Source organism: Haplochromis burtoni, unplaced genomic scaffold, assembly GCF_018398535.1.
Source record: "Haplochromis burtoni strain Fernald_Lab_line unplaced genomic scaffold, NCSU_Asbu1 Contig_165, whole genome shotgun sequence".
In the NCBI taxonomy this organism is placed as follows: Eukaryota; Metazoa; Chordata; class Actinopteri; order Cichliformes; family Cichlidae; genus Haplochromis; species Haplochromis burtoni.
Window position 1 is genome coordinate 877968 of NW_024582526.1, and position 25185 is coordinate 903152.

At 40.2% G+C, this 25185-nt stretch overlaps 2 protein-coding genes across 5 annotated transcripts; both read left to right on the forward strand.

Moving 5' to 3' along the window:
• The first annotated feature begins 40 nt into the window (after positions 1-40).
• On the forward strand, positions 41-13246 carry sgo2 (shugoshin 2). 4 transcript variants are annotated; one of them, XM_042225265.1, is made up of 9 exons: positions 41-60; positions 4958-5074; positions 5170-5345; positions 5488-5562; positions 6644-6717; positions 9374-9516; positions 9605-11431; positions 12785-12905; positions 12989-13246. In XM_042225265.1, the coding sequence occupies exons 2-9, from the start codon at positions 4990-4992 to the stop codon at positions 13089-13091; spliced, it is 2604 nt and encodes an 867-aa protein (XP_042081199.1). In that variant the 5' UTR covers positions 41-60; positions 4958-4989; the 3' UTR covers positions 13092-13246. The 4 variants fall into 4 exon arrangements, with proteins under 4 accessions (XP_042081199.1, XP_005933460.1, XP_005933461.1 ...); XM_005933398.2 differs by lacking the exon at positions 41-60 and adding an exon at positions 117-407; XM_005933399.3 differs by lacking the exon at positions 41-60 and adding an exon at positions 146-542.
• Positions 13247-18836: 5590 nt separating this feature from the next.
• Positions 18837-23991, forward strand: LOC102289927 (uncharacterized protein C2orf80). Its single transcript, XM_005933402.2, has 8 exons — positions 18837-19289; positions 19377-19458; positions 19548-19630; positions 19861-19951; positions 20090-20167; positions 20274-20361; positions 21304-21404; positions 23762-23991. Exons 1-8 carry the CDS (start codon positions 19249-19251, stop codon positions 23828-23830), a joined length of 633 nt encoding a protein of 210 aa, XP_005933464.1. The 5' UTR covers positions 18837-19248; the 3' UTR covers positions 23831-23991.
• Positions 23992-25185: the final 1194 nt, after the last annotated feature.

Consider the following 25185-nt stretch of genomic DNA (forward strand, 5'->3'; position numbering starts at 1 on the left):
TTGTTATCAGCCTTTCTGAAACCGAATATTCCGAGTTGGACAGTTCGGGGTTACTCAACCGTGAGTGTCGTTTTTCACTCTGAGTTTTCCAAACCGGCTTCCTGAAACAGGGCCCTGCGCTAAAACCTGGTGACTTTTAGCTTTGAGCTGCCTGACAAAACAAGTTCGGGGAACAGCATACATCGTTTCTGATTGGTTTTCAGATTGTTGGACACGCCCTGTAACGCTTGCGTGGAAGCCCGGCTGACTTTTGTTTATGTTTAAAATGCAATCAGCAGCGTTACATTTTTATTCAGTAAAGTCACGATTAGCTTTGTTTGAATCGATTTGAACGTCAGTTTACGTGGCTATGAAGGGTAATTACTAAGATTTTCCAGAGGCAAGTCTTACCAGTGGCTGAAGTTACCGTAAGTTTTGACCAAATTGCAAGAATACGCCGGTTACACGAACGTGCTAGCAGATTTAGCCTAAGTAAGCTAAGCTAATGTTAACAGAAGCGCAGTGCAGAAAAATTATAAAAAACTTCCGGATTGTGAGCCGAGGTAATCACATATCTTATGATTGTTTTATTTAAAAACTATTACTTAATCACAGTGGGTTACATGGGTATTTCTTTATTGTTGAAAGCAGGTACAAGACGAGTTATGTAAGAAAAAATATATCCAGACAGTTTAAGGAAAACATGAATCCTTGACAACGTACAATGAAAGAATGTGTCGATTTAGTTATGCTACTGCATGATTTGGGTCGACGTGTCCTGTAATAGAGAAGAGTCACTGCAAATCTTCACCCATTGAGAGGTACATATTGAATAAGTTATATACTATAACTTATATGATAACTTCGCGTATGGGAAGTTTGACAGTGATGGGATGAAAGATCTAATGACAGAATACATTTTGGAAGAATTGTTTCATCCTTCAAGCAGAGGGAGGGGACACTACAAGCTGCTGTGGTGGCATGCGGTGGGCTACATCTTTATAAGATTCGCCTCGTTTTTCCTTTATATTGTGACCCGTTTGTTTGTGATGGTTAATGTAGTAGATATAGTATTAATAAGTTATTCTTATGAAAAGAAACCCCAAACTGTTAATGACAAGCACTTTTCAAATTTTATAGTCATTGTGCCACTAAACCTCGTCCACATTGTCATGCATGATTTTTAAGATAACGTTTGGTTGTTAGTGGCTATGCCATCCTCTGGTTGCCTAGGTAACCATCTGGCATATGCACTCCCTCACATACCAGTCAACAGTACCTTTTACCCTCATTGCTGCTTGCCTCAGTGGGTCGTTTTAAAGCTGAGAAAAGTTTAACTCGTGATTTGCCCCCATTATTAAGTCACCATCATTTCTCTATACTTTATACAGCAGCGGTGGGTAATTAATTTTCCCAAAGGACCACATAAAAATTTGGCACTGTTGTGGTAGACTGCAGCAATAAGCCTATAAAGAGATAAAATCAATTTTGAGCAGAACCGAGTTAATCTTATTGCTGTGGGCCTCCAAAACAGTCCCAGTCTGTCATGTGTCCCCTTTGGATAATTCATTGCCCACACCTATTTAGATGGCCACAAATAGTCTGCCCCAGAGCAGCTGTGGCTACAACCGTAGCTGCCTCCACCAGTGTGTGAATGTGAGAGTGAATGAATAGTGGAATTGTAAAGCGCTTTGAGGGCCCCGAAAAGCACTATATAAATGCAATCCATTATTATTATTATTATTATTACTATTTCAATAAAATTCCAATCACCTTTTCCTGTGTGGATGTCCCTTATGATATGACTTAACTGGTGATATCCAGTTAGCAAGTCAGAAAACTGCATGTTTTTTCTATTAGCCATCAAAAGGTGACCACTATTTTTGTAAAAAAAAAAAAAAAAAAGTCTGGTTTCAGAGAAATTGACTTGAAGACAGCAGAGCCTGACTGATATAGGATTTTTAAAGATCAATACTGATATTAATGTTTGATGATTTAAAAAGCTTTCTTTCATTCAGACACACAAAATATAAACAAGTTTCCCTAATATTCCTTATGATTCCTTACTAAGATAATATAACAGTGCATTTTAAAAATAGTTTTCTTTACTGTCACAACTAGCTGTGAATTATGCATCTGCATTCTGTCCGACTCTGCTTGGATCAGCTGGTTGTTGTCTTTGTGGTGTTCTACACATTGTACAACATCAACACTCTTAACAGTTTAATTTCATAGTTGTTATAAATGCTGTTATAAGAGCTAAGTTAGACTAATATTTAATATATTGGTCGGATTCTAGAATTTCACTGATTTATGACATCTATAAACATTTTTTGTTGAGTTTATTGTCTCAGTCACTAGTTTTACGTCATATTAAATACAGTATGTTTTTCATTTTCTACTATTTTTGTCCCATTTGAGTCAGAAGAGAAGATAAAGCAGAGTGAAACAACTTTTAGCCAATGACCTATCAAAACCAACGTTAGTTTCTCAGAGCAATATTGTGTGAAATTAGTCTCAAAAGGTTGACAAATGTATGTGATATGATTGGCAAGCATGCATTAAGTCACAAATGTCTGTAAAGATTTGGTTGTAATTCTGAATACTCACAAAAAATGGTCCAATCCACACACAAATGCAGGGCAGTGTGAACACACAGAAAACTATTTTACAAATGCAAAACCTGAGTGATATTTACGCACACATATTTAAGTTTAGCTCCACAAATCTAATCATTTTCTCTTTCGGAAAACTCCCTGCATGTAAAATGCCTAAAGTTATTTGCTTTGGGATTTTTGCTCACAAAAATATGAATGCACATATTGCATGATACACATAGAACATCACGTTGCATGTGCATGTGGAATTCTGAGGATCTTCATACTGCCAGCTTCCCACAGATCCACAAATATAAACTGCATTTAAGTGCTGCTGAAAAACTGGGACCTGTGGGTTCCCTGTGTTTAATAAATAAATAAATAAAATGGGTGTTTATTTCTAAACAAACAGAGGAGTTCATCACTTCTTTACTACAAATGATACATTTATCAATTAAATATGCCATGCAGTAGTATATAATAAGCTGTCACACCTTAGTGAATAATCTTCCGATGGGAAATCATTCTGACAAAATGGTGATAGTTTAGGAACAGCAGACATACTCTTCAAACTGTATTGCTGATACAGCTGATTTGATAACAATGATCGACTGTTTATTACGCATTCAGATAATGTTAATATTAATCTGCTGTTATTGAGGAATGATTGGATGAATATGAAAGTGTTATCTCACATCACTGGGATCATTTCTATATTCAAAATATACAACAGCTTAGCTAGCACATATTCACTTCAGAGGATGAGCCACAGGAATGTTCAACCAGGGTGCTCTCCCATCTTCAGCTGTGCTCTGACCCTTTTCCCAGCAGAAGATTGTCCACTAAGTGGCGATAGGTTAGTTAAGACATATGCCATACATGCTAACGTATGGCACATTTAACTGGTAAATTGGTAAAGTGGATGAGGGGTAATGAACTGTTTTGCTTATTTAGAAATAAATATGTGTTTTATTTGAAACAACAAGAATCCGCTGGAAGCCCAGATGTCCCAGTTTTCCAATAGCACTTGAATCCAGCTTTCACTTTTGGACGTGCAAGCTGGCAGTGTGAAATGTGTCTCAAAACTCCACATGCACATGCAGCGTGACCTGTACACATCAGGTGTTTCTTGCACGTGTATTTAGCGATCTGTAAGCAAAGGAAATGAACATTGCAAATATTTGTAGTAAACAAAAACAATCAGTTTTGATAAGTTGAACTTGAAAATGTGTGCATAAATGGTCACTGTTTATTCAGGGTTTGATACATGCGTTTGTACAATAGTTTTGTGCGTTCAAATTGCTCTGTATTTGTGTGTGGGATTTGTGTGGGTACTCAAAGTTACACACAAATCTGTGTTTATGCTTGTGGATCATATCTTACATGGCTGTAACACTTTTGAGACTAAGGCTATGTTCACACTGCAGGCGAAAGCGCATCAAATCCAACTTTTTTGACCCTATGCGACCCATATCCGATCATGCTATGACAGTGTGAACAGCACAAATTCGATATTTTCAAATCCGACCTGGGTCACTTTCGTATGTGGTACTGAGTCCGATACATATCTGATGTTTTAGAAAGCGACTGCTGTTTGAACGGTCATGTCGCATTAAATCCGTCTTTTACGTCACTGACACAAGACAGACGCCAATTATCAGCTCCCTCGCGAACGCTTCCTGGCCAACCAGTGAAACTGTTGGGAAGACAACGTTGGAGAAATGTGAACATTTTATTTATACTGTATAATCTGCAGATTCTGACAGAAATCTGCATCCTTTGAAGCACCGCTCCTCTCTAAAACAGCAATATTTATTGCTGTTATTAGGTTATTAGGTTATTAATTATTAGGTTATTTACATTATTATGTAAATAACAAAATAACTTTACAACTTAAAGCTAAATTGGGAAATGTAAAGTCTGAAACACGTCTTTATATTAAGGGCCATCAGTCAAACAATCCTGTTCGGTCTGGGTCTAAACAGAGCGCGTTGTGTGTGACGTCTTCTTTTGCGCATGCGGGCCGCTTTGAGCGTTCACACTAGAGCGCGTTTGCTGTCACATTTTATTTGTAGTGTGAACAAGCAGACAAAAAAATCAGATTTGATCAAAAAATCGTAATTGAGCATTAAGACCTGCAGTGTGAACGTAGCCTAATTTCCCTCCATAGATCCACTGTCATGTCCGATTTGAAAATGCCAAGATGATCAGGCTGATGCTTCACATCAGGACTTGACTAAGCAGTGGATCAGCATGCCTATGTCTATCTTTTAAATACAGTTTCTGGTGACTTGACAGCATCACAGGAAAGACAAACACATGCATGCTGCTGGGTGTTCTTAATTACTGTGTACAATGACTAACGTGTGTATCTTTTTCAGGTTTTTGATCGAGTCTTCCTGTTCATCTGATAATGTTTTCGTTGAAGACTATGATGTCCTCGAAGGCTACCAAGCAGACTTCAACTGCAGCATCCAAGATAAAAAATAAGCTTCTCAGTGAGTCTGTTTGCTTTTTTTTGGATCTCAGAAATTTGCTGAAAGAAGAGTTCATGTAAATGCCAAACACAAATACTGTCGTGTTTCTGCACCAGATACCTCGTCCTTCTTCAAGGTCTCTTTGAAGACCAACAACAAAGCCTTAGCTCTGGCCTTGCAAGCTCAGAGGAGGAGAAGCAGCCAGCTGGAGATGGAGGTCATGTACCTGCAGAAACAAGTGGACGCTCTCTGCTTTGAATTAGCCACCAAGAAATACAAGCACAGAAAACTGGTGCGTTGGTCGTTTGCTTGTGTTCTTCTACAGCAGTAAAATTCTGAGTAGACAGTTACTGGTAATGATGCAAAGAATAGTGCAGCGATGCTCCGCTGGATTGATTGCATTGACTGCAGAGCGTCTTGTTTTCCTCTTGCAGCTCCTTATCTTGAACAACTTCCGTAGTAATGCTTTGCAGCACCTGGACATGGTGGCAGACCTGTTCTCTGACAGCGTAAGGATTTCATTCAATACATATTTACAGTTTCTGCGGCATATTGACATATTTGTGACATTTTGGTGAGCGCTGCTGAAAAATTTACTTAAAACTGGCACAATGCAGGGTTTCCTACTGATGCACATAACTTCAGAACTGTTCAAGGCTGACAAACTCTTAACTTCTACAACTCTACAACTTATCTTTAATCTTTACAACTTGTCAGCTGACAGATGAATTTTTTTGGATGGATTTGAAAGACATGTAATGATACTGTTATTTGATTATTTAAAAATCCATATTTGTTTTTTAATTTCAGGCACAGAAAACAAATTTCCCTAAACTGATCCTTTGTAGCTAATTATGAGTCCTTATGACGATAGTATGCACAACAAGTCGTGGATTACTTGTTTGAGTTCTGCCCGACCGCTGATGGACAAACTATTCAGTGTCACTACTGATAACTGGTTGAACGGTTATTATACATTTTAATTTATCAGCAGATAAATGAAAATGATTATCAACAGATTGCTAATATTGGCTGATATATCGGTCGGGCTCTAAAAGTTTCCCATAGCTACTTCAGATGTGTAAGAAGCTGCGCATGATGTGTGCTGGCTTGCAGTGATTGTAATGAAATATTGGCTGCACTTCTGCAATTTAGCATCACACACACTCTGTACTGTAGCGCTGGCAGTCAAACATTCATCCTCTGAGGGGTTAACGATGCACCAAGGAAAAGATTAGCAGTGACTTGGCAACTGGAGACCATAGACAGTCGGTGACATTCAGAAACAGCATGAAATAACTGCTGCTGGTGTGCAGTGTTTGGGTCCCAACTTGAACTATACTTAATTTCACAGTGAGACTTTAAGATTGATTGGTAATTGCATTGGAGGATTATCTAGACAACTAAGCCTGGAATGTCAACGAGTGACCAACTGTCAGCTATGAAATGATGCGGTACAAGTGAATCGCTTCCTGTGTGAACATTTCTTGGATCCTAGGAAAAGTTTAGACGGAAAGCCACTTAAGTTTTAACAAAAGTAGAAGAAAATGCATTGCAATATCAAACCATACTAACATTTGCTTCTCACAGGATTCTCAGAGCCTTTCAGGAGATTCCCGGATCTCGTCTGGTGACATCAGAATGGAAAATCTTGCAGCTGGAAGGTCAGAAATGAACTGAGTTCACAGTGATCGGCTCTTTGCAATGAGAACCACTGATTTAGCTTAGGCATCTCTGAATGGCATTGACATTTCTTTTACACTTTTCAGACTTGCACTCCTTTTTTATTAAGGTCACTTCAGTGACGCCACCTAAGTGTGTCAGAATGTGTAGCCTGGTCATGTTTCCATAAAAGTCAATGACAGACTTAGTAACATTTATCACTTTTAAAAACAGCACATTATTGAATAGACACGGACAAGAATACAATGTTTATATCTTACTGACAGCTTCAGTTGCTTTTCTTACACAGTGCTGTGAGAACGTATTTGCCCCTCCCTGTTTTTTGCATATTTGCAAAAATAAAAAACCAAAAAAACATTTTTCAGGTCATCAAACAAATTTTAATGTTGGGCAAAGTAAATAAAAAACGCAGTTTCTAAATGATGATTTATTCAGGGAAACTATCCAAACCCACCCAGATTTATGTGAAAAAGTATCAGCCTCAACCCACCCGTTAAATCGAGATTAAGTGTTGGGAGAATGGCCTTAATGGTACAAGGGGAAAAACCAGGGTTTTATTTTTCACACTTTAAGACCCATTTTAGTGTTATACACTACCTCATTTAATGGTTTGTCTTTATTTTTACTACTTTTTGTAGTAAAAATAATATTGTAGATAAAAACTGAAGACATCAAATATATGAAGCAAGATATGTGGAATTATTTAGCAAAAAATCTTAAAAAAAAAATCTAAATATGTCTTATTTTTTAGATTCCTCAAAGTATACACTCTTTGTTTTGTTGACAGCGCTGCAAACCGTCAGCTTTCTCTCAGTGCGCTTCATTATGTAGTCACCTGAAATGGTTTCACCTCACAGGTGTGCCTGTCAGAGTTGATTCTTAATGAGGTTGGGACCATCAGTTGTGTTGTGCAGAAGTTGTGTTGAACCTTGGATTAGAGCCCAGATAGATGCCACACAGAGTTGCAGTAGAAGACACATCTCTACATCAGCTGTTCAGAGGAGACTGTGTGAATCAGGCCTTTATGGTCAAACAGCTGCTAAGAAACCACAACTAAGGAAAAGCAACAAGCAGAACAGATTTGTTTGGGCCAAGAAACACAAGGAATGGACATTAGACCAGTGGATATCTGTGCTTTGGTCTGATGAGTCCAAATTTGAAATCTTTGGTTCCACCCGTGTCTTTGTGCAGAAAAGATGAATGGATGTTCTTTACATTGATGGTTCCCACTGTGAAGCATAGAGGAGGAGGTGTGATGGTGCTTTGCTGGTGACACTGTTAGGGATTCATTCAAAACTGAAGCCACACTGAAACAGCATGGCTACCACAGCATCCTGCAGCGTCATGCCATTGAGTTTGCGTTTAGTTGGACCATCGTTCATTTTTTTTTTAACAGGACAGTGACCCCAAACACACCTCCAGGCTGTGGCAAGGCAAAAGGGCCAACAAGTGCTCAGCATCTCTGGGAACTCCTTCAAGAGTGCTGAAAAACCATTTTAGGTGACGGCCTCATGAAGCTCATGGAGAGAATGCCAACAGTTTGCAGAGCAAAGGGTGGCTGTTACGAAGAATCTAAAATATAAAATGTGTTTTATAATTCCGTATGTGTTTATTCATAGTTCTGATGTCTTCAATGAGAATCTACAATATAAATACTCATGAAAATAAAGAAAAAACATTAAATGAGAAGCTGTGTCCAAACTATAAAACTGGTAATATATGTATAAAATATCAGGAAAGATGTTCACCTTGGATTTTCCATTCATCGAGATCAAACGTGTGAGCTATGTGCTACCTTCATTTTGCTTGAGGAATATGGAGCATTTAACTTTTCAACACCAAAAAGGAAACACAACATTTGGTGATGTCTGCCAGTTCTAGACTTTATGCGGTCATTAACTAAAAAGGATTTTCAACAAATTTGAGTATTAAAAGCAATCTTATAATTGGTAGCTTGTCAAATTACTTTTGAGCCTGTGCAAAGTGTGTCATTGTCCAAATACTTTAGGACTTGACTGTAAAATTCTGTTTTCAGTGACAGAAATGTTTGCGCATGCACATGGCCTAACAGTGGTCAATTTAGCATTTATTTAAAATACCTTAGCCTCGACATAGAGCGAGATCTTGCTCTATAACAACAAGTGACAAGTGGATTATCACACGTTCTGTTTATAGACTGTAGGTTAATATTTGTCAAGTTTGGGAGACATTCTTATAGTTGCATAGGGTCCTCCAAAATATAGCTGCAAGACATCTCAATATATGTTACCTGATGCACTGTGAAAAGTTGCTCTACTACTTCCATTAACAGTGTGGAGAGAAGCTGTGAGAAACGATGATAATAATAATAATAATAACAGTGTCAGACTGCTGTCACTAAACCACAGTGTGAAACTTTTTTTACCCCTCAGCTGCAAAAGAGCTGATGGAGTGTTGTCATCGCCCTGTCAGGTGGACCCAAGCTTGTGAATGCAATGTAGGATTTCACAGTTGATTCCACAGATGCATCTCCTAAAAATCTCAGACAAGTTTGAGTCTGCTAGGAGGCTGAGGGGTGGCACCTGCATTCACTAGTGAGTTGAAAGAAAAAAAAATTATATATATTTTTTAATATCTTGCCTTTTTGCCCCATTTTAGTCAGTTACCGCTGCAGACAGATGTTTCAAGGAATTTGTGGTGTACCAGCAAAAACACAACATCTGCCCTGCTTGAAAAAACCATCAACGAGGACGTCTCCACTTTTCCGAATACGTGTAAAAAGTCGACTGATGTTTGCAACGGTAGGCGTGATTTAAGCATTGAAAGTTTTAGTGTTAACTGTAAAATGTTGATGATGTGAAATGCTGATGTACTCTACTTTTTGTGCAGATAACACAGAAGCTGAAAAAAGGCTGTCCACCCAGTGCGCACAGGCTGCCCACATAGAAGTGTCTGGCATGGCCAATACTCCGAGGGAAGATGTGGAGAATCCCTCTCAGTCCCAGGCTGATATTCGTTCCGTCGTCTCTGTTCAGAACAGTCAGACTTGTGAAAAATCCACACCATCCCTTTCTGGAGATCAGAATCTTCCCAGTGTCTCCACCATGGAAAGTGAAACACAGCTTGGCAAAAATCAAGAGAAAACAGTTTTGCTCAATACAACCATGGAGATGACCTTAAGTGAAGCCACTGAGATAGTCACTGTGGAAACCAAAGCGAAAAAAAAAGTCAGCTCTGGCAGAAAGGACAAGGAGCAAAGCTGCAGCTCAAGTATAGAAGTGCAGAAGTCTGCATCTTTGTTACAAGCACATAAAAAGCCGCTGAAGGATCAAAGTACTGCCACTGTCACTCGCATTCCTAAACTGGGCAAGCATCAGAAAGTATCAAAGGATAAAGTCAAATCTTCTGACCGCACTAACATCACAAATGTAGACCAAATGGATGTGGAAGATTACTTCTCTGATCCTAAAATGAGGTTTTCAAGCACCAGCAGAAGTGTGGCTGAAGAAACAAGTTCCAAAATAACATGCAGGAAGTCCAGAGCTAAAGGAAAGTGGGCCTCTTCAGTAACCAGGAAAAGTTTATTCACTGTGCCGTCTGGTGAAAGTGAGAGCAGCCAATCCCACCAGGAGAAAGTCCAAAAACCTAAAGCGGGAGACGAAAGCTTACAGTCTCAAGTCTCTGAGGACGCTCTGCTTTGTGCACAACCAGAGTCGGAGCATGCGGAGCGTCTGTCCTTTAGCAAAACTAATACTGTGACTAATTCTAGGGGAGGTCACAAATCAAGATGCAGGGAGACATTTGTTATCTCAATAACCGGCGACAGTGACTCACCAGAGCATGATGTGGCGCCTCCTACAGGATCCAGTTTTCAGGCAGAAGAAGCAGTCATGAGGAAAAGCGTTGTTGGACGTTTAGAATCAAGCAATCGTTCAAAGACTCGGCGCTCTGGGAAGCGATCCTGGGTGGCCACTCAGGACTCTGGGAACTGTCAAGAAGACTCGAGTAGCGGTGACAGTGGTGAAGCACTGCCACTGGACTGGCAGGCGGCTTTAGGATCACAGTTTCAAAAACCTAAAAAATCCAGGAGAGACAAAACAGGGCAGCCCAGCAGGAACAAAGTGGTGCAGCGAGAAGAGGGTGATGACTTGTTAGATGACAAGACGAAGAAAAAAGACAACAAAGACTTAAGATCTGAGAGTGAAACATGTTATCTTCCTGACCCTAGAGACGCCTCCGCTCTCTGCCTTGATTCTGAAATTGCTAAAGATCAATTACATGATTTACAAATGCTCGACTCACAGTCTGTCATCAGCGAAAAGCATGAAATCTTTGAACATCTGAATGATTCGCAGTCCAGGAGGGATTTGAGTCCCACATCATCTAGAAATGTATTCATGCTGAACACAGCTACGGAAACCAGATATCCCAGGAAGACTTTTGTTGTCTACAGACGAAAAACTAAGAACAGAAGTGGATGTAGTTCTGAAAACATCACCAGGATGTCGAATACATCGGACACCTGCAGTCACACGGTGGACACCAGCGACCAGGCAGTTCATCAGAATGTGGGCGACCTGCTGATGGATGAGCTGCCGCCGTGGCTGGACATGGATAACAGCACAGCTCACTTCGATGTGGACTTTCTACCCGCCACTCCAAGCAGGGAAACACCAGGCAGGCTCGCGACAATTGGAACAGCTGAAGCCTCTCCAGGTGTGGAACAGTCTTTATTTACAGCAGTGCAGTCTAATGCAAGCACAGCTCTGTCATCAGCTCTTATGTTACTGAGTTTGTACGTTTTTAGCTTTCATTTGTGACAGATGGGTGATAATTGTACTTTGTTTATCACTGAGGTCATAGCAGACAAAGGTCAAAGGTTCAATACCCTGTCACTTTAAGACATTAATGTTTGTGGCAAATGTCCCCAAAACATTTATCTGAACAGAAAAGTATATACATAAGGACAGATTGTGAATTTGGCTATCATAATGCAGTATAGGGCTGTGCGATATGACCAAAATCTCTTATCTTGATATAAGACATCTATCGTCCGATAACGATATAAATCACAAAAATTTAACATTTTCTGTAAATTCTGTGAATCTCGGGCAGTTCGACTTGCGTGAAGTGTTTCCAGCTGGGCGTCGCGTACCTGGAGTCCAGTGTTTTAACAGATGCATTAAACGATACATTTTTAGACATAAGTTGTAACGGCCGCCATTTTCATTGTGAGTATTTATTACACGGCGTGCTGCGGGGAAAAGCCTGTTCTAACGTTTGAGTCTAAGGTTTATTTTTTAGCACCTGACGGCTCTTTTTTGCTTCTCATCCGTAAATACTCTGCATACTCTTTCACGTGATCCAGTTTATTTTGAAAAGTCTCAACAGGATCTTGAGCTTTCTTGTGAAAGGTTTATGTGGAAAATAAACAAGCGGACACACCATGGTTTTACCGTCGATGTTGCTAACAACAACGCATAAAAACAGGCGCTTGTCTGTCTGTAGTGTAGTTATATTACTGTAAATATAAGAGAAAGAGAGAACTTTAACAAATTAATATAGCCACTACAGTGACCATCAAAACCATGAAAAATTATTGCCGTAAACAGTTTATTTTGCGACACCACAAAACGAACGATAGTGTAAAATGAAACGATAGATGTTTTTATATCGTCATCCGATATATATCGTTATATCGAACAGCCCTAATGCAGTATGAGTAAATGTAGAGGGTAGCTGAGAAGCAAAGCACAGAGTAATATGCATGCAGCATGCTATGATGCTGTGCTTAGCAGTACCTCAGGGAGAAGTGAGTAAAATGGAGATACTATGGTTGAATTTGTGTCCTCTAAACGTATTGGTTACCTGCTGTCTATGTATGTTTTGTATTTCACTGCAGTTCTATTCATGTGATTTTTTTTTTTGCAAACCCATCCGTAAAAGGCTGATGGGGTAATGTCGCCGTGCTGAGCAGGCCAGTGGCATGGAAACCCTAGTTTGTGAAAGCAGTGACATAGGATTTTCAAGCTTATGGGGCTGCATTGCTCTTATTGTTTGTCCCCGCAGGCAGAGTCTTATCGACAGTAACCAACACTTTGACAACACCAGACTGTGAAAATGGAGAGAGAAGCAGGAGACGGAGACCTGGGAAGGGTGCCGTGAGTTACAAGGAGCCGCCTCTCAACAGGTGAGGATGTTTCTGTCTAAAATCTGTGGCCCTGCGAAAACCCAGAACAGCACAGTATTAACCTCATTTATGTTTTCTATCAGCAAAATAAGGCGTGGAGATAAATTCACTGACACCACATTCCTGAGTTCTCCTGTGTTTAAGGATGGCCGGAAGAAGAAGAAGAAGATGACGACTGCCAACTGATAATTTGTCTTTTTTCCATTTTACTGTTTTTAAAAGTGATTTTAAGCTGTTTTCTTATTAAAGTTGTTTGCTAAAATCATTTTTCTACAGATTCGACCAGAAAGTATTGTGTGTCTTTAAGTGCTTTACATTTCACATTAAAGTAGAAATTTGAAGTATTTGTTCCTGAGTCTTTTCTTCAAGCTGTGTTCTGCTGACACTCAACAGGACAAAGTGTCACTAAAAAACTATTATAGTCATTATTGTTAACTTCTGTAAAGAGAATTTCCCAAATCTGGTTTAAAATGTATATCTTATCTTTAATGCTAGCACAGCTCAGTTGATGGACTTTTAGGGATTTGGGTTTTTTGTTTATGCACATACAGTGGGGCAAAAAAGTATTTAGTCAGCCACCGATTGTGCAAGTTCCCCCACCTAAAATGATGACAGAGGTCAGTAATTTGCACCAGAGGTACACTTCAACTCTGAGAGACAGAATGTGAAAAAAAAATCCATGAATATGGTAGGATTTGTAAAGATTAGTTGCTCTCAGACATTACAGTGGCGAGGTAAGACAGTATTTGTTCAGCTAAACGATCAATATACAGTGGGGCAAAAAAGTATTTAGTCAGCCACCGATTGTGCAAGTTCCCCCACCTAAAATGATGACAGAGGTCAGTAATTTGCACCAGAGGTACACTTCAACTGTGAGAGACAGAATGTGAAAAAAAAAATCCATGAATCCACATGGTAGGATTTGTAAAGAATTTATTCGTAAATCAGGGTGGAAAATAAGTATTTGGTCAATAACAAAAATACAACTCAATACTTTGTAACATAACCTTTGTTGGCAATAACAGAGGTCAAACGTTTACTATAGGTCTTTACCAGGTTTGCACACACAGTAGCTGGTATTTTGGCCCATTCCTCCATGCAGATCTTCTCGAGAGCAGTGATGTTTTGGGGCTGTCGCCGAGCAACACGGACTTTCAACTCCCGCCACAGATTTTCTATGGGGTTGAGGTCTGGAGACTGGCTAGGCCACTCCAGGACTTTCAAATGCTTCTTACGGAGCCACTCCTTTGTTGCCCGGGCGGTGTGTTTTGGATCATTGTCATGTTGGAAGACCCAGCCTCGTTTCATCTTCAAAGTTCTCACTGATGGAAGGAGGTTTTGGCTCAAAATCTCACGATACATGGCCCCATTCATTCTGTCCTTAACACGGATCAGTCGTCCTGTCCCCTTGGCAGAAAAACAGCCCCATAGCATGATGTTTCCACCCCCATGCTTCACAGTAGGTATGGTGTTCTTGGGATGCAACTCAGTATTCTTCTTCCTCCAAACACGACGAGTTGAGTTTATACCAAAAAGTTCTACTTTGGTTTCATCTGACCACATGACATTCTCCCAATCCTCTGCTGTATCATCCATGTGCTCTCTGGCAAACTTCAGACGGGCCTGGACATGCACTGGCTTCAGCAGCGGAACACGTCTGGCACTGCGGGATTTGATTCCCTGCCGTTGTAGTGTGTTACTGATGGTGACCTTTGTTACTTTGGTCCCAGCTCTCTGCAGGTCATTCACCAGGTCCCCCCGTGTGGTTCTGGGATCTTTGCTCACCGTTCTCATGATCATTTTGACCCCACGGGATGAGATCTTGCGTGGAGCCCCAGATCGAGGGAGATTATCAGTGGTCTTGTATGTCTTCCATTTTCTGATGATTGCTCCCACAGTTGATTTTTTCACACCAAGCTGCTTGCCTATTGTAGATTCACTCTTCCCAGTCTGGTGCAGGTCTACAATACTTTTCCTGGTGTCCTTCGAAAGCTCTTTGGTCTTGGCCATGGCGGAGTTTGGAGTCTGACTGTTTGAGGCTGTGGACAGGTGTCTTTTATACAGATGATGAGTTCAAACAGGTGCCATTCATACAGGTAACGAGTGGGGGACAGAAAAGCTTCTTACAGAAGACGTTACAGGTCTGTGAGAGCCAGAGATTTTCCTTGTTTGAGGTGACCAAATACTTATTTTCCACCCTGATTTACGAATAAATTCTTTACAAATCCTACCATGTGGATTCATGGATTTTTTTTTCACATTCTGTCTCTCACAGTTGAAGTGTACCTCTGGTGCAAATTACTGACCTCTGTCATCATTTTAAGTGGGGGAACTTGCACAATCGGTGGCTGACTAAATACTTTTTTGCCCCACTGTATATCACATGTATAGCATTTAGTAAAATTTGTGTAATTTTTAGTAATGTCAAACTGGCATCAAAAAGGAAAAAATATATACCTCAGGGACATTGTCATATTGTTAAATGTTCAAATAATTAGAACCTGTTACTGTAATTGACAGTCAAAGTCATAATAAAGTAATCTGATATTTAGAATCACCATGTATCATTGCTGTATGTTGGCAATACAAACAACAGCAGTAAGAAACATTGTTTTGATAAATAGCTCTGTGCTATCGTTGACATTCAGAACAGTCGAGTGACCTTGAAGGAGAGGTCAAATATGAAAATAATAGTTTGAATCCTTTTACAGTACTTGTGTTGAGAATGTTTAACACAAGTACAAAGTTACAAGGCTTTGTTTATGACAACAGCTGAGTCATTAACTTGACAGATTTTAATAGATTGTTAACATGATCTACACTCCTATAAAGTTTTATTAGAATTCATTCAAAACTTCTTGATCTATCATGTTTACAGACAGAATGATGACATGCACGCATAACCTACTTGGCAGAGACAATAAGGTTTACCTCAGTCACTACTTTGCTAAAATACTGCGGTTTCCTTAACCTCCTAAGACCTGAACTCTTCCACAGCATGCATTTTTAATTTCTCTTTGCTATTTGGGCTGATTGGGACCTAATGAATGTAGAAACAAATAATTACCAGATTTTTTTTTGGATTTTTTTAAACCAGATTTTTGGTTCTGAGAAAAATGAGATCCACATATGAGGACATCCGTTTTAAATTTCGATAGAGCAGTGGCAGTATAATGTCCTCGCAAGTGGATATCAGGCCCTTGTAGAGCAAAATTTAGTATTTTGGTCTAGACAACCCAAAATGTGATGTCCACATATCTGGATGCCAGGTCCTACTTCAGTACTGGTTTGTAGTATTCTGATATTTTCCTCCTTATACATACATACATTTGTGTAAGTACTAATTTAGCCTTGTACCAAAGTTACAATATGCTATTATGTTGTTTTTCTCCCCTTGCTCCTATATTGATTGCAATAGGCACATTTATGCACGTCACTGCTCTCTGTGTTTCTACCTACCCTGCTTCACTTGTTTCCTTGGGATGTCTGGTTTGGTAATGATCAGACTGACAGGTCTGTTGTAAATTATTCAGGCCATGCTGTTCATCTGAGAAGTCTGCTGGACGTTGATGTTAAAAGCTTGTGTCCCACCTAGAAAGGTTAAAGGATTCAGTGTCGCATGACTGCAGTCGTCTATGTTTAGGATTTTGTATGATCGTGTCAGGTGAAGTACTGTAATCTCCTTTTGACCAGTTGAGTGAGTATCTTTCTTGAAAACATGTGCATGTGTTTAATGTGTTGCTGTTTGTTCTTTGTCTTTATCTAAAATGTGCTACACGGGGAAAAGGAATTCTAGTTTGGATTCGGAAATCATTGATTAGAGAGGAAGTGAGCCCAGTAAGGGTGTCAGGTTGTCTGTGAGATCATCAGTTAATCAATCCTGTATTTTAAGTGAACTGCCTGATGCAAGCTCATTGCCACCCTGATAGATTAAGACAGCGGTCTCCAACCCCCGGGCCACGGACCGGTACCAGTCCACGAGTCGTTTGGTACTGGGCCGCGAGAGTTGAGGCTGTGATATTTATGGTTTTCATGGTTTTTTATCGTTAACTCGGTTTCCCTGGTTCTTTACCCGTGTAGTTGTGTGTATTATTCTGAAAGAAATGTTTACACGTTACCATGGCGACTAGAGACCATTATGGGGCAGAGAGGAAATGCTCCTCCTGAAATGGGCCAACAACATTGAGAGTTGGGGCATCTCAGGAGGACGCTGATAATAAAGTGACACAGTGAACTCGCGTTTATCATGATATTTACAAAATACCACAGTTTTTGCTTGGTCGTAACATTTTATTTTGTTGTATTTGTCTGCGACACCTTTAAGGCCAGTCCGTGGAAATACTGTCTGAGATTTCCTTGGGGACCACTGGATTAAGAGATAAACTATCCAATCTCATCTGATAGAATTCACATCTACTTGCTTTGTTCCACTAAAGTATGTTTTGGTATTAATTTTAAAGGATTGAAATGGCTATTTGTCCCACGTCAGTTTTTGCATACTAATCGTTAATAACAAAATGTTGCAAATGTATTAAAAATCAACAACTATAATATCTAATTTATAAAGGTATTTAGACCTTTAGTTGAGAAATTTTTGGAAGCCACTTTGCGTTTTGGTCTTGTGTTGCCTGTTTGCATAGGTCATTCTGGGAACTTAACCAATGCAGAGACTGGTTGGGCACATCAGTGAGCAGTCCTGCAGGAAGACGACAGTGCAAACTTGAGCCATGATAGCTTTGAGTGCCGGCAGAATGGTGACTGCCTATAGACCAAGACCTTAAGTTGTCTAGAGGATTTGCACGCCTGGTTGCGGACAGTATATCTTATTTCCCATGACAAAACTTCTTGAGCTCCTTCACATAGGATGGGTGGTGTCAGTAAACTGGCATCATAAGTCTCTCTAACGCAGGGGTCTCAAACTCCAGTCCTCGAGGGCTGGTGTTCTGAAACCTTTCCACGTGTCCCTGTTGCAACACACCTGAATACAATTAGTAGGTCATTAGCAAGAGTCTAGAACTTGACTGAACTGCCACCTCAGCATGCTCTACAAGACGTGGGTGGATTGGTAAAGGGCAGAGAGCTCCAGTCCGACTCAGACGCCAGCAAGGTGGAGGTGGAGTACTGGTTTGGGCTGGTATCATCAAAGATGAGCTTGTGGGGCCTTTTCGGGTTGAGGATGGAGTCAAGCTCAACTCCCAGTCCTACTGCCAGTTTCTGGAAGACACCTTCTTCAAGCAGTGGTACAGGAAGAAGTCTGCATCCTTCAAGAAAAACATGATTTTCATGCAGGACAATGCTCCATCACATGCGTCCAAGTACTCCACAGCGTGGCTGGCAAGAAAGGGTATAAAAGAAGAAAAACTAATGACATGGCCTCCTTGTTCACCTGATCTGAACCCCATTGAGAACCTGTGGTCCATCATCAAATGTGAGATTTACAAGGAGGGAAAACAGTACACCTCTCTGAACAGTGTCTGGGAGGCTGTGGTTGCTGCTGCATGCAATGTTGATGGTGAACAGATCAAAACACTGACAGAATCCATGGATGGCAGGCTTTTGAGTGTCCTTGCAAAGAAAGGTGGCTATATTGGTCGCTGATTTGTTTTTGTTTTGTTTTTGAATGTCAGAAATGTATATTTGTGAATGTGGAGATGTTATATTGGTTTCACTGGTAAAAATAAATAATTGAAATGGGTATATATTTGTTTTTTTGTTAAGTTGCCTAATAATTATGCACAGTAATAGTCACCTGCACACACAGATATCCCCCTAAAATAGCTAAAACTAAAAACAAACTAAAAACTACTTCCAAAAACATTCAGCTTTGATATTAATGAGTTTTTTGGGTTCATTGAGAACATGGTTGTTGTTCAATAATAAAATTATTCCTCAAAAATACAACTTGCCTAATAATTCTGCACTCCCTATAGAGAAGCCATCATGCATGCAACATCGAATTCTATAACTTTCTTGCACAGTCTTCTGTTTATCGAGGATTGGTTCCTGGTAAGTTGGTCCTTTCCCTGGTGTGCACTATTTCTGCTCAAACTGGCCAGATGCCCATCTCTATGAAGTCTCCCAGTGACTGGAGAATTCAATAAAAATGAACAGGAGGCACATCAAAGGGTCTGAATATGTTAACTGAAACATTAAAAGCATGGTTTCACATTCAGTTAGGTTACATGTTGTTAGGAAAATTACACTTTTATCATTCAAAAATGAATAAAACAACAAATTGCACAAAACTCTGAGGTGACTAGTTAAGATGTAGAAGATGTACTGTGGACTCTACATGTGTTGATTTCTCTGCAGGAGTCCTAGATGAAAGGATTTCATTCAGAAAATGGAGGCAAACAAGCTCAAAAGAGATGTTGAGGCCCTTATGTGAGTGGATGCTAACATGTTACAAAGCATACCGTGCAGTCGGTAAGTAAACTGGCAACTGGTTCATTTTCTCCTGTTCCCAAACAGAGACAACTACATTGGACAGAAACTTAGGGAAGACGCCTTTGATCCGAAGGGCAAGGGAACTTTCACAGCGCTGGATGACTTGGTAAAAACTCAGCAGAAGCAACCAATGCTAAAATAATGTTTTAATGTATAACTAAGTAGAGCTGGCAACTTCTGTGTGACATGTTGTAGGCTCACTATGATCTTGCAATCAGTGTTGCCCTTTGGTGGCTGGAGAAGAAGGAAGGACGACATGTGCTCGACAGAGAGATCATGTACGTTTTCTGTTTTTTAAAGTTAAACGTTCTATCATTGATACTCCTGAATTATGTTTATTATGCTCACAAAATTAAGTAAAAATTAAATAACAAGTATAAAAATAAACAAAACTTTGGTAAAAGCAGCTGTAATAAGACATGATGCCGTACAGTGCTTTTACAAAGGCAAATGAATAGAGTCAGTTGGTGGATTGGTTGCCTTTCACCACCTTCCTCCTGCACCACAGTGGAGCAACATGCAGTTTAGGAAGTGCCCAGTATCCTAATCGCTTAGAGCGGGAGGCTATGATCTTGTCATCCTTTGCTGGGATTATCATGGTAAGGATATTTACATGTAAATGCAACTTTTAATAAATCTAAAAGCTAAAGGTAAACTCTCGAAAAACCTTCCTGAGAGTACTTTGATGCACTTAATGCCTAAACTGCTTATTTTAACTGTTGTGTGTTTCTGTTTAGAGTAGCCTGCCAGTGGAGGAAATCTTGACTCTGTACAGGTGTAAACCAGCCGCTTCATACCCCAACCAGAAGTCCAAGGTACAAAAGTGTCCTAGTTAGGAAAGTGGCTGCAACTGTTTTATCCTTTTTGAAACATAATTTTGCCTAAAAACATCCCATTCCTTTTTCTTTTTCTAAACCCAAGGGCTCAATTGTCTATCCCATCACTCTGTCCTATCATCCGTTTGCAATACTTGGATCCTACAAGGCCGTGTACCACTCCAAGAAACACAGTAAGTGTGTGTTGTCTGGTTTAGCCTTTATGGTAGTGACAAGAGAATAAAGATACAAATTGTTTCTCAAATGGGAATCAAATAGATTTCTATACAATTAAACTGCTTTGTACAACCAAAGCGGGCGTGAGTTGCTGGCAACTTTAATACAGTCTATACTTGAAACAAGTCTCAAAACGGAGTGCGTCTGGTGCTTGGCAAGAATATTTTGATTTTATGAGTACATATAAAATATAAGCAACTTAAAATAAGATTTTATTTTTTTTTACTCTTTCTGGAGACACACTCCTCAACAGATAAATGAGTATAGCAAAACCTCTCTGACCTCTTACTAGTGTACTCAGCAGTATTTATCTTGAGTTTCCTGGGAAACTTTAAGTAAAAAACCAAAAAAAACAAAAGCAAGAACTTTTCCTTCTTTTAAGTTTTAATCTTCTTTGATCTGTGTTTTGTTTCTTTAAACAATATAGACAACATCATCAACAATGTACTATTCTGTCTACATGAACTTTTATGACTTCTGTTTTGTTCTTTCTTTGATTTTTTTGCAAAAAGTGCTCTTTTGCCAAATGTTATTCTTTAAAAGTATTTATCAGTTTGCAGAATGTTTGATTTTTGAGCCAAGTAGAAATATAAGGAATACAAAACAGAAGCACTCAAACATGTACTTCAGTTCAGTAGTGACTGAGTAAAGCTATTCTGCAGACTCAGGCTGACTGCAATTGACAGCAGTTATTTGCTGGGAGGCAGGTTTGCTCCTACCAGGTGACCAGTGAGCAAAAATGGTCTCAAACCAGTTGGTTGTTCAAATGCTAAATGTGAAAGAAAATTCATTCCAATCATCCTGGGAGGTTTTTCAATCTAGTGTGACTGAGCCATTAATATTCTGAAGGACTGTTTTTTGTTTTGATTTTTGAAAACCCCAAAACGAAACTCTTGCAGATCAGAAGCTGAAAAGATGGCTGTCTGGGCAGACAAAGGCAAGTGCTCCACCGAAGCAAGTTTCATCTTCGTTTTCCACTTCATCTCAGTCCTTCATCAGTGTGAGTACCGTATCTGAGCAATCACCATATGTGTCATGGTCCTGCGACCATGACTCGGTGACTTTGTGTTTGTGTTCTTTATTATTACTTTCATTATTATTCATGGCTGTTTTGGGATGGTTTGTGTTTTGGGATTTTAGATACTGGGTTTTGGGTTTGTGCTCCCTCTATTGGTCCCTGGTGTCAGTGTTCCCCTGTCTCGTCAGGTTAACCAGGTCCAGCTGTGTCTCCCACCTGTGTGTGATTTCCCAGTGTCTCTCTGTGTACTTATAGTGTGTGTTTTCCTCTGCTCCTCGTCGCGTCGTCTGTGTACATACCCTGTGTTCTTACCTGGTGTAATCCCCTGCGTGCTCTCCCTGCTGTTCTCCCTCCATGCTCAGGTTTTCTATTTCTTTGTGTAGTTTATCCCAGTTTAGTTTCGTCCTTAGTTCTGTTGCCATCTCCACTTTGTGTTGGCTATTCTCAATAAATCACCTTCACATCCGAGTAAGTGCTGCGTTGAGTCCTCCTTTTCCACTCCTCCACACGGCCGCTGCCCCGGACCGTGACAATATGTGTGGTAGGCAAAATAAGAACTCTAAAAGATCTCTAAATACCAAGGAAAAATACTTCAGTAGTCAGTACAAATCATGTAAATGGCTCCTGTGTTTCCCATCATATACCATATACAACATGCAGATATGTTTTAAACTTTTAACCACTTGCTAAACCCAGCTGCATACTCTGTTTTATTAACACCTGCTGCTTACTAAGTCTCGTTGTGTGCACCCCCCCCCCCCCAATTACAAATAAAGACAAGCAGCTTTATTTCAATGATGAAAGTAAAGTGAAGGTTGCATCTTCAAGAGACAGTAGCTTCAGCACATCAGACACACCTCGATATTTAATAATCTGACATCAAGCAGATTATTAAAGACTGCCTTTATTGTACATAGAGCCAAATTAAAATAATACTCTATGGTGCCATGGTATAACACAAGATGTTGACTAAAACATGAGATGGTAGCATGTAGAATAAATAAAATCACACCTTTTAGGTTTTTTTCTTATTTAACATCCGCACCGCCTGCTGAAACAACCTTTTGCTAAATCTGGACGTGTGAGTCTTGGCCTATAACACCTGCCATAGATGATTGCCCGGGTGAGTGAAGTCCTGGACAATTTTGGTATTTGTGCTGAGGTAGCGTGATATGGCACTCTCCTCCAGAAACGAGCAGTCAGTTCTTTTCTGTGCAGTTCTTATCGCTCATTCCTGCACTTTCTTTTGGAAGTTGCAGTGGTGTTGGCCGACCAGGAGAGGTCCTCGTATATGAAACGCCCAGGATGTCTGCACCCTTCCTACGCGTGCTCCATTTATACAGAGAGGGGCAGAACTGTGTCATATTTCCTCCACTAATAATGCAGTTGTCTTTGTGGTGATGAGTCTCTGGTTATTCACCAAGAATCGCTCAGATAGTCTTCATAGCTCTTCTCTGCATGCTGACTCATTTCTTGTGATAGGCTTAATGATGGTTGTGTCTAATTTAATTATGGTGTTATAGGAGCGGACAGGTATGCAGTGATGGAGTAGTAGAGGTGAGGACCTAGTTTGACTGTCTGTGAACGGCTGGTGAGGAAGTCTTTGGTCCTGGTGCCGATGGGGATCGAGAGGCCAAGTCATGTAGCATGCTGATTAGCATGTCCACGGGATGTCCAGCTCTGTGTTCCAGGTGGTTTAGTGCTGTGTGGATGGTGATGGCCTCTTCGGTGGGTCTGTTAGCTTTGTGTGCAAACTGATGTGAGCTAAATGTGGAAGAGAGGCTGGTTTTGATATGATGCAGGACCAGTGTCTCAAATCACCTCTTAATCAGATAGGTAAATGTAGTTGACTTTATGCATTTCTAGAGCTGACTGACCTGAACACACATCCTGTTCCTGCAGAGTGAATCTATGAAATCTTTTGGCCTCAAATTGGAAGAAGAAACAATTTAGTTCCCCCGGGTCTTCCCCAGACCTTTCTTGAGTTGTTACATGTTAGGTGGTCCTCAGTGCCACTGTTGTAGGTCCTTTTAGTCTCCTGTAAATACAGTTTGGGTAATGCGGTTCTTTTTTTCTTAGTATTCCCACATTTCCCTGACCTCATGGCATTTTCAGTCTAAGTTAAGGAAAAGTGATTAGGAAAAGAGATAGGAAGTAATTTTGAAATGTTCAACATCAGTCCAGAAATATTTCAGAGAAAAGACTAGGCTTTGAAATGCCCAAAGCCAAGAAGGAAATATTTGAACAGTAATTTCTTGTTCCAACGTCTGCATTGAAAATCCTCTGCTGCCACCCTGTGGATCTAAACAAACCTCCCATACGCTCTGCTTCACTTTTAGGAAAGCAGTGATGTTCACCAGGAAAGGACTGAGCACTATGAAGGCTCGCAAGAGTCTCTGCACAACTGACGTCAACCTCCAGCAGCTGCCAGAAGTAGAGACATTGAGCTAGAGCAATAATACTAACATGAAATGGTAAAACTGCTCAGTTGAATGTTAACGTACTCAACTAAAAATGTCACTTAAACTCAAAAATGCACTTCAAGTACTCAGAAATAAAAGAGACATAAACAGAGAAGTATTTTCTGTCAACTGGGCTCTGTGTTATTTGATAATGCATTATATGAATAAGTTGTTACTACATTCAATGTCATGCTTTAATGTGTTTCCTTCACTCTGTACTCCTCGCAAAGTGCCATACCAGACTGTGTTGGTGGAGTTTATGCGATTATGGAGGTCTGATGATCTGAAGCACAACTCCATGCTTCTTGGTCAAACAGCCTTTGGTGATGCTGGAGATGTGCAATGACTCAAACTACTGATGGTCTCACTGGAGTCAGAGATTTTTAAAAATATATTATTTACCCAGGAAAAATACAACTCTTGGAGTTAAAAATGGCTTGTCCTCACCAAGAAAGACACAGCTCATACACAAGGTCAGGGTTTACTGATTTTCATATTAGATATGACCTTGACCTAATTTTCATCAAAATTAAATTGGCTCAACCTGTCACTGGTATCTATCTGGACTGGACTTCTTTAAGTTGTTTGAAGACGTTTTTATTTCTCATCCAAGAGGTTTCTTCAGTTCTAAAGCCAAAAGGTGGAGAGTCCCGGATATTTAAACCCTAGTAGGGATTGGTAAATGGACTGATCCTTATATAGCAATTTTCTACTCTATCTGAGCACTCAAAGTGCTTTACACAACTTGTCACACCAGTACTTTTCCCCCCTAAGCACTTACTATCTAACATTCCTACATACCCCGATGGATGCATCAGAGAGCAACATGGGGTTAGTATCTTGCCCAAGGATATTTGGCATGTAGACTGGGATCAAACCGCAAACCTCCCAGTTAGTTAGTAGGTGACCTGTTCTACCACCTGAGCTACAGCCACCCTCAGGATCGATTCTGTGAAGGGTCGTTGAAACACTATTGATCATGTATGTCATCAAAAGGTCTAGGGTGTGAAAAAAAGGTGTGGGTCATTACCAACAGAGGTTTCGGGAGACACCTGTGTGACAACCTCAACCTCTCATGTACCTATTGAAGTCACCTGATGAGTTGGGGTTGAGGCGCCTGGGAAGGGATCTCAAAACTGGATTGTAGGTGGCAGACAGTGTGTCGTAGGCCTCTGTTCAATGACGGTCATTCACAGTAGACATAGAGGTCTGTTTCAGTCCTTTTTCAAACCATCTTTCTTCTCTGTCCAAAATGTGAATGCCGGGAACCTTTAAAAGAGTGAACTCTATCCTTTAGGTGC

Coding starts and splice junctions, on each gene's coding strand:
- sgo2 (XM_042225265.1), top strand. CDS start 4,990: ATGTTTTCGTTGAAGACTATGATGTCCTCGAAGGCTACCAAGCAGACT. Junction 6,718..9,373: donor GAAAATCTTGCAGCTGGAAG/GTCAGAAATGAA, acceptor GCCCCATTTTAG/TCAGTTACCGCTGCAGACAG. Junction 9,517..9,604: donor GTCGACTGATGTTTGCAACG/GTAGGCGTGATT, acceptor CTTTTTGTGCAG/ATAACACAGAAGCTGAAAAA.
- LOC102289927 (XM_005933402.2), top strand. CDS start 19,249: ATGGAGGCAAACAAGCTCAAAAGAGATGTTGAGGCCCTTAT. Junction 19,631..19,860: donor GTGCTCGACAGAGAGATCAT/GTACGTTTTCTG, acceptor CCTGCACCACAG/TGGAGCAACATGCAGTTTAG. Junction 19,952..20,089: donor CCTTTGCTGGGATTATCATG/GTAAGGATATTT, acceptor GTTTCTGTTTAG/AGTAGCCTGCCAGTGGAGGA.